This window comes from Taurulus bubalis, assembly GCF_910589615.1.
Source record: "Taurulus bubalis genome assembly, chromosome: 2".
Classification (NCBI taxonomy): domain Eukaryota; kingdom Metazoa; phylum Chordata; class Actinopteri; order Perciformes; family Cottidae; genus Taurulus; species Taurulus bubalis.
The window spans coordinates 13,426,108-13,439,245 of NC_136590.1; the positions used below are offsets into that span (position 1 = coordinate 13,426,108).

General features: G+C 41.9%; 3 protein-coding genes across 3 annotated transcripts; 2 read left to right on the top strand and 1 right to left on the bottom strand.

Moving 5' to 3' along the window:
- Positions 1-1,268: 1,268 nt before the first annotated feature.
- Positions 1,269-8,827, bottom strand: cog7 (component of oligomeric golgi complex 7). Its single transcript, XM_079237064.1, has 17 exons — positions 8,438-8,827; positions 7,417-7,565; positions 7,050-7,166; positions 6,479-6,647; positions 6,296-6,378; positions 6,065-6,187; positions 5,639-5,837; positions 5,430-5,557; positions 5,136-5,290; positions 4,886-5,002; positions 4,685-4,750; positions 4,340-4,526; positions 4,073-4,213; positions 3,811-3,894; positions 3,470-3,584; positions 2,408-2,551; positions 1,269-2,247 (listed from the first exon to the last, which is right to left on the bottom strand). Exons 1-17 carry the CDS (start codon positions 8,601-8,603, stop codon positions 2,081-2,083), a joined length of 2,310 nt encoding a protein of 769 aa, XP_079093190.1. The 5' UTR covers positions 8,604-8,827; the 3' UTR covers positions 1,269-2,080.
- A 1,022-nt stretch (positions 8,828-9,849) lies between these two features.
- LOC306752856 (myeloid-associated differentiation marker-like protein 2) lies at positions 9,850-10,746 on the top strand (the record flags this gene model as incomplete). The annotated part of the gene is made up of 1 exon (XM_079236677.1): positions 9,850-10,746. The coding sequence occupies one exon, from the start codon at positions 9,850-9,852 to the stop codon at positions 10,744-10,746; it is 897 nt and encodes a 298-aa protein (XP_079092803.1).
- Positions 10,747-11,841: 1,095 nt separating this feature from the next.
- Positions 11,842-12,684, top strand: LOC306750814 (myeloid-associated differentiation marker-like protein 2; the record flags this gene model as incomplete). The annotated part of the gene is made up of 1 exon (XM_079234287.1): positions 11,842-12,684. The coding sequence occupies one exon, from the start codon at positions 11,842-11,844 to the stop codon at positions 12,682-12,684; it is 843 nt and encodes a 280-aa protein (XP_079090413.1).
- Between the last annotated feature and the right edge of the window lie 454 nt (positions 12,685-13,138).

The window sequence follows — 13,138 nt, forward strand, 5'->3', positions numbered from 1 at the left end:
TTAAAGGCTTTTTCTTCACCCCTGGGCATCATATCCCGGAGCTGTGTTTGTTGAAAGCTGCAAGGTTGGTGATATTTACCCAGTGGATGTCTTCCCTAAATCGCCTCCACAGTGCAGGAGCTCAGCCAAACAGAGGAACACCCCGACCGGAGCGGCACAGCCCGTCGCTCCCTCGCGTTTGGCCGCCGTGGAGCATCTCTTCGTGGGCCAGATGTGAAAGGTTCACGTTTCCGAAAGTTGTTTTTTTCTTCTCCCTCCAACACCTGTCTCACTCTCCGTGCGCCTTAATTCCTTCTCCGGGTGGGATTCATGGCGAGGCCGCGTCTCCCGTCTCCATCACCATCATCTGTGGGCACCGACACTGCAGGCAGGGCGGTGACGGTGACGTCAGGACCAAACACTGGTCCATGTTGGAGGAGAGCAGGTACAGCGGCATGTGATGCTGATGATGATGCTCCGTCCCCGCCTCTGGACAGCATGCACGCGGATGAGCGCCAGTTAGGAGGAAATGTTATCACATTATCAAAAATAATTTTAAAATAGTGACTATCTGATAGATTTAGGGAACCGCTAGAGATAACGCACAACAACATTATGGAGGAAAAGGTTCCCAATGATTGCCCATTCAGTTATTACAATGAGTTTGATTGTTTTTCTGTAAAATCAAAATGTCTTATCAGCCAATATTTAAAAATAATATCGTAAAATCTATTAGTAATTCATTCATTTAATTGCTTTTTATATACACAACACATAATTAATCTAATGATTATAACAATTAAGACATCAGAAAATGGTGACAAATGGCCATCACTACTACCTAAAGCCTAAGGTGACATCTTAAAACAGTTTTAGTGCAACTGAAAGTACAGATATTTAATCTTCAGGACAGAAAAGCAGCAACATTGGAAACACCTGAAATGTTTGGCATTTTAGCTTGAAATATAAGTTAAATCATGAATCCATTATCAAAACATGTTACTCTCAATAAATATATACTTTCAGCACATATAATCTTGTCGTCTGACATCGTGAAAAAGACCATACAATTATTCCAATCCGTTTTATAATGATAAAAACTGCTAACATGTTAAGCACATACTAACATCTTAAAGCCCCAAGGTGTAACTGTTCTTAGTCTTACTTGTGTGTAAAAGAATATATTCCCCTGACAGTGGACTGTGATAAACCAGGCAATGTTCATGATGCGAGTGCAAATACATTCAACGTTAGTAAAGAACAAAATTAGCCTGAAATGTGGCACGTGACAGATTTAACAGAAAAGGACATTCATTTATTAAACTCGATTGATTACATTACAAACTCATTCAACCCCCACTTCAGATAAGAAATAGTTTGACCAAAAGGGTTTCATAGGGATTAACAAAATAGGCTCCATTTTAGTGTTGATGTAATTGGACAGTCTTTTATGATTCTCTTCATAAATATATATGCAGAGAGAAAGAGAGAGAGAGAGAGAGAGAGAGAGAGAGAGAGAGAGAAAGAGAGAGAGAGAGCGCCTTCACTGTTAATTTGTAGAAGTCAACTGCTCAGTTAACAGAAAACAATACAGCTCATATCAGAAATATTACCGTAATATAATTTAATATAGATGAATTATACGAGTATGACAAATAATCAACAACTAATATATCAGTCATACAGTCATATTTCAAATCCTCACACATCCCCTGATGTATTACATTTAGTGAGTTCCTTTGATGCTTCAGCAATTAAAAAAAATGCAGAAATGAAAGATGTCAAGACACTTTCACATTTTTGCTTGACTTAAAAGCATCATCACCATTGATCATTCAAAGTCACACTAGTTCAACAATAATCAGTATAAAAAAAGTCTGAACCACCCTGGTTTCAAACTATTAACATTTCCGTTAATGCCACATTTATTTGGACAGGACTATTATCCTAAAATTCTGCAGCCCCAAATGTGAGATTTAAGGGACTGTAACATGTTCACCAGCCACCATTGACAACACATTCTTCTTCATCTTCAAACATGCCTGCGAGTCCCCAGTGCCGTTCTGAGGGCCACTAGAATCCATCTTTCCCCCACTTGCTGTTAGTAGTCGATGCACCGGACAGCAGCGATGGTGGAGGCCAGCCGACGAGGCAGCAGTTTGGCCGTCTGTCGGTAGTCTTCTGGCTTGGCCCTCAGCAGGGTGACGATGTGCTGCAGGCCGCGGGACGGCTGCAGGCCCAGAGCGTCCATCACATTGCTCAGATAGTCTGTGGAGGAGGAACAGGAGTCATCCACCCACATTAACTCAACTGGGAGCCACCACTCAATTGAATTGTTAACATTAATAACAAGGTCTTAGTTTTGCAAAACCATCACAAGGAGCTGCAAACTAAACGTGTGTCTGGCCGGCGTTCTGGTTAACTGTACCGATATCTGTGGCCAGCTGTTTAGTGGAATGAGTGCTCAGTTGTGGAACGAGCAGGATGGCATCACAGTAGGTCTGCATGGTGGCCCGCGCAATGGAGCCAAGCCAATAGTCTGCAGTGTTGTCCAGCTCGGGGAGGTCATCACCTGAGACAAAAGAAGGTGATATTTCATGCACAAGGTGGAAAGGGAACAAGAGTTAGTGGTGTGAGGTTAGTGATTAGATTTTTTTTTTTTTAGATGGGGATTAAATATAGGAAGTTAAAAAGAAAGAGGAAACTGGAAAAGGAGGATAAAGGATGATGATGATATCAAAAAGAAAAGGTTGACAAAAAGAAGTAGAAGCCTTGAGGAGGAGAGCAGAGATGGAAGCTGCTAACCCAGATAGGACCTAAGGCTATTCTACCACCCAAAATGCCCGACAAGAAAGCACTACTGCTATAGTTTTACTTTTTTTTCTCCTTCTTTTGTTGAAGCTCACTGTTGCGTAATAAAAAAAAAAATAGCCTTGAATCTTTTGTATGGATAACAATTTGACCTCTCGGCTCTTTGGATTTACGGTTGTCGTAAAGACTTTAACGTGTGGTGACTTTATTCATGTTCTATTGTTACTTTACCCTAAATACTTATTTTACATCAAAGTTTCGCCATTTCTTTTCTATTTTAATGTTGCATTTGATATATGCAAATGTTTTTATCACATATAGAATCACATATTTCTAAAGCTTCATCTATATTCTCTTTTTGTTCTCAGAAAGGATTTTTAAATGATTGGGATTTTGTGAAAAACTGCACTTGAGACTGAGGCGTTAAAGTTATTATTAGATATTTCTCTGTATATACTCAGTTTTATCAAATCTAAATCTAATTGTATTATATAACAATTCATTCATGTGGTCTAAGTGACACTTTCTCATTGAGGACCACAGTAAAATCCATGGATAAAATTAAATAAGAAAGTGAATAAGTTTCAGGATACATAGTAAGGAAAGAAAGGATGCAGGAATAGAGAAAAAATACATCATGTGGAATATTAGATTGGGAGGAAGGTCGATGGCAAGACACCTTGCTCTGGAGGGAACGGCAGCTTCCCAGCATGGAGGGCCATCTCGAGTGCCGGGTCCTCCTGAGTCACAAATGGCTCCAAGTGGAGCGGCAGCGACATGAGGTACTGCCCGATCTGGAAGGGAAGGACAGACCTCTCGTTTGATAAATGTGGTGTCTGGGAGCTACAGTATAATGCTGTGAATGTGTACAAAAAGACTTCTAGTTTGATTGCAGCTTATGAGGCAAGTTGTCCCGCTATATTTTTCTGCACTGCACTTTTGAAAATCATACTAATTATGATCTAGGAATTATTTAAGTGCAATATCATGATGTATTTATTCCAGCCAAACCAGACTAACATTTGTGATGTATTCTTGCGGTGACAGGCTGAAAGTAGGCAGGTCCTCTGTGTAGCTCTCTCCAAAACCAGGTTCCTCTCGTCGCTGAACACAAACAAGGGGCACGAATCAAACAGTAGGAGGTGAGATTATAAGAGACATAGCGCGTCCAACACTCAAATGCTCACACACGAAGGCCGTCCCAAAAGCTCTCAGCAATGCACTCAAACCGTGCCAATCAGTATTTCAAATCAAATCTCGGAGTAACTTGAGACTTAATCACCTCCATCTTGGAGACGAGGCAGAGCTGGTGTTTGATTTGCAGGAAGACGGAGTCGAAGGCCAGCTGGTTGGCCTGCTGATTGAGTCTGGTCAGAGCTGCTCTGGACTCCGTTAACAGGCTGGAGTTCCCCGTGCCCTTCTCCTGCAAGACAGTCAGAAACAGATGCATTAAAAAACAGCTGCAGAGGAACCTTAAATAAATCAGTCGGTTCACTTCATACAACATCAACAAAAAATAATCATTCTGACACCTTGGCCTGCTCCATACCTTTAGGGAGTAGAGGACTTCCATCAGGCTGTTGTATTCAGTCATATTTCCCCTCTGAAGGTAGTTGTACTCCTGCCAGGGGTTCTTGGTGGTGCTTTTCCGCTCTGTCGAGCTGGCCTCCTGGATGCCTGCCAGGCTGCGTGGGCTATACGTCTCTGACAAGTACTTACCTGCCGTGCCCAGGATCCTACAGGAAGTATTGATTGGATTAAGAGAACGCACGCAATTCCTTAAAATCTGACATTGTGCCTTGTTGGCAGGGTGGCCCATGAGTTACACCCATAATGAATGGTTTAGAGTAAAACTAGAACATTATGAAATCTAAAGAATAAACACGTCTCTTACTTGTTTGACAGCTGCTGCTGAAAGGCTCCACATTGTCTGAGCAGTTCTCCACAAGTGGCAATAATCCTGCAAAACATAACATAAAACCAGTTATCCATCATCCACCCATTCATCCATCTCTGCAACTGTTCTGCCTGGCAGTTTAGTAATAAAGAAATCTGCATTCTAAGGAAATTCTCTCAAATGTAAAAAGACATTAACCTGACAGAGTTCTGAAAGGCTGTCCAGTCCTCCTGGAAAACAGAAGCACTTGGTGTATCCTCCAGTTTACACTTCTTTCTGATTGACTGCAGTGTTGTGGAGAAATCCGACACATATCTAGAACAAGGACAATATTAAAGCTGGCAACAGAAAGTAAAGGTCCACATATACCCAAAAATAAGCTAATTATTATATGAATAAAGCAAAGGGGTTAATAAGAGTATGTGACTTGACGATAAGGGATATTTACTTGGTGAAAAGAGCTTTGAGGGCTTTGACGAGGCCACACACGGCCAGTCCGTCAGTCAGTTTGACACAGCGGTCCACAGCAGCGCTGGCCAGACCAAACAACTTGCCAACAGAGTGGCTCAACTCTTCCACACAATCAATAACCTCCCCGTGTTCCTAAAGAGAGGAGAGAATAAGGAGACAAGAGGCGACACAAGCTGAAAACAGGAAGTGAATCTAAATAAAACAGTTGTGGCTATTGTGGTTTTAATAAAACAATTATCTTATGTGTATGTATGTGTGTGTGGTGTCTAACCAAAGGTACAGCACTGATCTGGATAAGGAGGTGAGCTTCCTCCAGATCTCCATACTGTAGTTGATATGGTTTGTAGGGGTCATACAGCGCACAGACCAGCTCGTTCACCTTCAGCAGATTATTCTCACCTGGGGAGGAAACACAGACAGAACGTAAGGACCTAACTCCACCCACATCGGAGGTATCCACAGTCGTGTCTCTGCACAGACCCAAGTGCGGCAACATGGCGGCCTCCAGGCTGTGTCCAAAGGTGGACGTGGTGTGATGGAGTTCGAGCAGTGTGTCGAGGCGCTGCTCTTGAGCAGCCCGCTCCACGGTCGAGCTCAAGCACACGGGGATGGATGGGACCATGGCCCCCAGAGTTTGGATCAGCAACACTGTCACCACCTCATACGGGTTCTTGAACACCTGTTTATACGTAGTGTGCAAACATTTAAAAGATTGATCCGACTGACAGTATTTATAGACTGCAAACATCACCTCCCTTATTGCGATATATATAACATTCACAGTAAACATACCACCCATGATTTGGTGTTTTCTCACTGATCCCTATCCAGCCCTTTAAAATAGTGTGTTAACATTGTTAGCACTTTACCCGTGCAACTGGTTAAGTGTGTACAGCTGTGTCTCACCTGACTGCTCCACTGTAATTGAGAGTGCCACGAAGAGAGCAAGGTGTCGTAGAATTCAGACAGCTGCTGATTCAGACTGAGCTCACTCTGAGAGAGATCCTGCCACATGCTCACCAACTGGCCCTGGATATGCCAAAAAAAGAACATTAGAGTATGTCTATACCAAACAGGTAAACGGTTTTATATCAATTAATTACTAAAAAAGGTAAAGGAGAGGCCTGTAGGACCTACCTTGTGACACTTATAGTAGTAGGCAAAGAGCTGTGGCATTCTATCGATCTCTGTGAAGACTTTAACAAACAGCTTGGCTTGGTCTGCAGAGAAAACACGTGGAAACATAAGTGTGCTTAGTTTACACTGAAAGTGAACTACAGTGAAGTTGGAATGAATATGAGAAACAAAAGCCCATCTCACCCATAGACATGGAATTAAAGGTTGATACTATTTGCGGGCTGGCCAAAGCCTCCAGTCTGTTCTTCAGAGCCTCCAGGTGGACACACTTTTCAGAGTAGTCCGGTGTGTCCACCAACATGGCCAGGCTGTTCTGCATGCTGGTCAGCTTGGTGGAAATTACTGCAAAGTCCTGGGAAAGAAAGAGAACGTATTCAAGATCAATGTCCAAAAACAAATATTTGTAATATTGTTGTTATTTGTTAATAATTGTTACTTTTCAGAAATATAAAAATGTCAATGGCCTTAAAAAAAAAAAACTTAAATAATCAGTTCATATCAACTTATTATAACTGTTTGTGAGGAGCCATTGCCTTGGTTGTATTGCAAACTTTAATGAATTGGAACTATTCCTTGAACATTAAAATAAATTGAACATGCAGAAAGTCATATTACATTAAAAGCTTAAATTCCACTCCAAAGTCTTATTCATGTGGACCAAGACGAGTAGCAAAGATGTATGATCACTTAAAAGGAAGGCAGAACAAAAATATAACAAGTAAAGTCTTGTGATATTGTCCTTTTCATTTAATACCTGCGTTTTGAAGGTCTCCTCAATGTCTGCACTCAGTGTGCTCCATTTGTCCGCCTCCTGCAGAGCTTCAGATGCCACCTGCATGCGGCTCTTCACTTGATCTATCTCCACCAGGACCTGGTGAACAGGAACCACACAATATAAAAGTCAGAGCACCTCAGCACCATGTACATTGCATGCCACTGTCAAGCTTTGCTTATTATCAAAGACATTATTTTAATTGTGATTTCAAAAACATCAGGTTAACACTTTAAGAGTCTATGTGGATTCGCATCCGTTTTACATGCAATATGTTACTTGTGAACCGTGAATACTTATGCATGTGCTATATACAATATGTAGTGATGACAGTGCTGGAACTACTCACCTGCATAGACTGTACAGTGTCTTGCTCAAACTTCTTGATGTCCTCTTTGACCAGAACCATTTGCTCCTTGAGGAAAGAAGCCTCCTGTTTCAAAGCCTCCACATCTCGTAGCACTCTGGGCATATTTTGGAGGGCCTGATTACTGCTCTCTAAACACAGAAGTATTTCAGTTAAAGAAGGACATAGCAAAACAAGTATAACTTCCATAACAGTCTATCATAGTGAGTGCCATTCTAAGAAGAAATTACCAGCAGTCTTTTCATGCAGTTCTCTTTGGTATGGGTTTCAACAACAGTAAAAGAACAAAATAGAGATCCAACTTAAACAAAACACACTTACTGCTGCAACTTCTACAGATTGGTGTGATTTGTATAATCTTCTGTGTGTCTGAACTGATTCACTGTCACCTTGTTTCAAGTAAAGGCTGCACAGCTGTTCACTCATTATTCACTATACAGTCAGTTTCCAGTTTATATGGTTCACTTTGTTCAAACTAATGCAGTCTAATACAACAATCTTGCAATCTAGCCTCCCTTCATGAATGTTCCTTATTTGTTGAAACTGTTGAAGAGTTGCTGATTCAATGACATATAATTGCTGACCTGCTTTCTGATGATACATCTGAATGCAATCTGAATACCATTATGACCTCATGTAATCAGAATTACTGCACAATTACAAACTATTTCTCGAGGCTGCATAGCCGTCAGTTTATGAGCTAATACAGCAGCATTTAGCCAAAGGTTATAATGTGACTGTTCTCAAAAGACATTGATTCAACTTCATGGCCATTTTTGCACGCTGTTTGTGATGCTGTCCAATTGTAGTGCAAATACTAATACTAAATACTAATATTGAAGACAAATCTAACGTGACCACTGACACAAGTGGGATAAACGAAAGGAAAATGCAGAGCTTATAGACGTCACCATAAACCGGAAACTGAGTGACAGCGAGAGAAAATACCTTTCGTGCAGCGTGTTGCAAAGCAAAGACGTATTAGTCTACGTCCAATAATTACCCTCGATGGAGTTGTTGACTTCCTGGATGAACAGTTGCAGTTTCATGACCAGTGTGGCTGCGTGCGTGTCTGCCTTCCCCGGCGCGTCCTTCTGCACCACCTTGAAGGCGCCGTTCACCCAGTCTTTCACATCAAATTCATCGTCCAGGAATTTGGAAAAATCCATTGTTTTGCCTGTTCACTTCTTCCCCAGTACGAGAAGCTGGACGGTGTTCAGTCAAACTGTTGTGGTGCAGTGCAGTCTGTGTCATCGACCCATTGCTAACGTGTGCTAATTCTTCCCAAACAAGGGCTTCGAGACGAATATAAAATAAATAGCCCAGGAAAATGAAATTATCATGACAACTAAATATAGTTCCAGCAAGGCGACAGCTTCCTCCAGAGTTATGTTTAAATGTCTACGGCTTTAAAAGAAGAAAAGTAAACACATATCTCTAAATGTTTGATGCTGGCAAAGCTGGCAGCGGTACTGACAGTTGACAACAACTTCCTCTTTGTTCTTTCTATTTACCTTCCCGGGAAACAAGAGCCGACAAAACAAACGGACCTGCTGAATAAAATGTTGGACCAAAATATTGTAAAAAGTAACATTTCGTCAACCAAATGTGATATTGTTTAAATGAAGTTATGTTTCAATTGGTTCGAAACGAAATGGGAAACAGAGAACACACTAATTTGGTTAGCTTGAAGCAGTGCCACACATAAGTACTTCCGTGTAGAAACGTGATTTCGTATTTTAGGTCTGCAGCGTCAATGTAGGAACTCTGCTTCCCTCTTGAGGCCAATAATAATACAAACCAAATTGCTTATTTTTTAAAAACGTATGACTAACAGTAAACACATAATAGGCAAGTAATTCCCAATGTGCCTCAAGATATTTGTTTCCTTACTGTAAACTAAGCTTGGGCAACAAGTAACTAATACTGTACTTAACAGCGAATTGTGTAGCTGTTGCACAGTGTGTCCGGATTAACCAAGCGAACATTTGATACATTCAAATTGTTATTAATGCTGCTCAGCATAAACAGAAAAACCATCCTTTAGCATAGTTAACAAACACACGATAATGTGTATTTATGTATTTGTAAAATGGCATTTGGCAGGAATTGACGCGATGGGCACACAGTAAAGGTCACTCAATTGGTCAGGGAGCTAGTCCTCACTGAGGCCTGTATGCCTGTACTTCCACGTCCCAGGCACAACCACATTTCATTTTGGTTATTTCATATCTGCTGCAGCAGATATTTATCACTACACACAGTTGGTTACATGAATATTATGCAAACCACAAGGGCAGTGAAGGACTATGTGGAAAGTGGAGCTGGAAGGCACTCTACAGAAAACACACCTGAACCACAGCAGCTTTCTGTGAGGGAATACCATTTCCACCGCTCTTCAGCTCATTTAATGAGATGGGACTAATTGGTGACATTAAGGACACCATGTCCAAGGCGGTGTTCACTCCTTCTTCTCTGTTGTCCGGCCGAGGCGGGCTGCACATGGCCCAGATCATTCTGTCTTTGGTCACCTTTCTCCTGTCTGCCTTCAGAGGAGGGAGCAGTCACACCTACTGGATCTACGCTATGTTCACCTGGGCTTTCTGCCCCATCATGACCCTCATCATCACCATTATTGAGATGTTCAAGCTCGATATCATACTCAATTTGTTTTGCTTGGACTGGTCTGACTTCGCCACCGGGATGGCTATGTCCTCTACGCTCATGACCGTCTCTGTCGCCATCACTTATGCCAACTTCTATGCCTGCCGGACATGCCTGTACAGCTGGATAGTGATTATATTGGCTTGCTTGTGTGGCTTGGTCTACACGCTTGAGGTGGTTAAGGACAAATTGCTGGACAAGAAGAAAGGGAGCTACCTGGCTGCTCTGCCTGGATTTTGGAAGGTTATGGAGGCCTTTGTGAGCTGCATGATATTTATATCACTGACTGGCTACAGAGACAAGCCGGCTCTGATCTTGTGTGTTATAGCATATATCATTCCTTTCCCCATCCTCCCTTTAATCATAGCCACCAACATTCTCAAGAAGCTGAAGAAGTGTTTGCCCTTTAACCTGGACCGGTTTGTGTTTATATTCCTGGTGGTGTCTGTTGTGCTGTATATATTTGCTGCGATCATGTGGCCCATTTTTATGTTCAAAGGCAACCCTCGACCCAGTGACTGTCCTCCCAGCTTCTGTATCTGGGCCATACAGTTTATGGTTGCATTTATGACATATGTCAATCTCATTCTTTTCACACTGGACCTAATTTTTACCCTGTTAGGCATCTGTGGCTTTAAACGCTCATAGTGGTGAAGACAATTTCTTCGGATAGGACAGGAATGGGGGCGAGAGAGAGGGGGGGCCGACATGCAGCGAAGAAACATCCATTTCTGATTACACTCATACTGCCACAGCTAAAAGGTCATTTACACATACCACATCATTTAATAATCTGGTGGATATTGTCCAGTTTATTAGAGATTCAACGTAGTTTATTGCATGACGTACAATTAAACCTTAATTTCCAATTCAGCTCTATGCAAAACTGTTTCACAGTCTCTTTTTATATTTCCTAATGTGCTGCTGTGAAATATAAACTGTATACTGCCAATGCATCTGTTTGAAATGAGATTACACATGAATGAACACACCTGTTTCCTGAGATCCGTCAGCCAGACAGACGAGGGCTGCACTGCCAAAATGAAAATAAAGTGACACTCTGATAATGAGATACTTGTGACCTCATCTTTTCCGGTACTAGATGAAAAAGCTCAAAATTACAGAAGAAATATGTACTTATTTGTATGTGAAAGAGAACGAGAGACCGACAAATGTCAGTTTGCAGTTGAATTTCAAGGTAAAATCTCAAAAAACACATGTAGATCTGGTTAAGGAAAAATCAAACAATGAATTTAATTTCCAGCCTATGATCCTCAGAAGACAAAGGTAACAGATATGACAGATGAGAATAAAGTGATGGGGGATGTTCATTTAAACACATATGAATGTAAATGTACTGTTTGCCTGCTAGATCAATTACTGAATACACAAAACGTAGACATGAATTGCAGAAACTCTATCGATGCAGCATCTATAGAGGTTTTGAACCCGAGATACTGGACATACACACACACAATATCCACTTGAGAGCTTCATGACACACAAAACACATTGGCACGCTGAGCAACGAATCTGAAAATTTGATTAAAAGTAACTATGCAAATGATGCCTTGCTGTTGTGTAAGATGTGTGTCTACCTAAATATGACAATGCAACAGCAGTATCACAAGGAATGAACTCGGAAGTACGGGCGGTTCATTTCGCAGCGTACTGGAATACCTGAGGACACTTTTGATCCCTACTTTTTATCTTCAAGATCCGGGGTTCCTAAATTTGAGCATCATGTGTGGCCCATTCAAGGGCTATCGAGGCTTTTTGCGCCTTCTGGAAATAATCTTCAGTGCTTTATCTTTCATTATCGTCATCTCTAGAGGCAGGATGGTGAGTCCATGGGGTGTCTGGTGTGAGTTTGTCTGGGTGTTCTGCATCACTGTGTCCCTGGTCCTGAGCGTGGTGGAGGCCAAAATGTCACACATCCTCCTGGCTTTCTTCCTCCCCAACTGGGCAGACCTGACGTCCGGGCTGACCGCCCTGTGTGCAGTGATGATCGCCTCAGCGACTGTCATTTTTGCAGTTGTTTTTGTCTGCCTCTCCTGCGTCGCCAACATCCTGTGTTTCATCCTCTCCCTGCTTGCCACCGTTGTCTTCCTGATTGACAGTGTAATGCAAAAAAAGATGTCTCCAAGCGGCTACCTGTCCAGCCTGCGAGGAGGACTCCGCACAACGGAGGCCTTTATAGCGTGTATTATTCTCACCGCTGCCACTGACCACTTTGTAAACGGTGAATGGTCCTTTCGCCCTCTCGGGATGACATGCAGCATTATTGTGTTTGCTGCTTGCCTCCTGGCCACCGTGCTCATCATAGTTCTCCATCTGCTCAAGCTTCTGCAGTGGCTGCTCTCGTTCAAGCTGAGGGTCATGGAGATGGTGTTTAACATTGTGACGGTGCTGCTGTACCTGCTGGCGGTCATTCTCTGGTCCACCTTTGGTTATAAGCGCTACAGGTACACTCCTTACACCTGTGACAAGTGTTCTTACATGAACATGAATACTGTTACCATTGGAGCCATTGTCAATATTGTCATTTACACCGTGGACCTGGTTTTATCCTTCAGATCTCGCTAGAAATGTACTCAAGATGTATGTAGAGATGAAAATACTGATTTATTTCTGTTTAATTACTTCAGTGACACCGGAAATATTCATTGGACAGTAGTCTCTCTCTTCTCTCTCTTTGTTTTGGCTATGTCATTGTTTTGCATACTTAATCCTCAGTTGTTAACAGATAATGATTAATTATTTATTTTTGAGAATTTCTTGAGGCATATAATGTATTTTGAAATTATGTCCAAGCTGTGTTTAAGCAGAGTGGACAATGCAGTGTCACCCGTATTTCCTCTCTGCTCCCACAACAATAGTGCAGAGACAGTATATTCAAATCTTACATCTCTGGCATTTACATGCCACGAAACTGAGAGAGTGAATGCAAATGGAAAAGCAAACACGTATAGAGGTTACCAACGGAAAATGGTACTAATGTTCTAACAATAATATGCATATAAACACATTACATGATTTA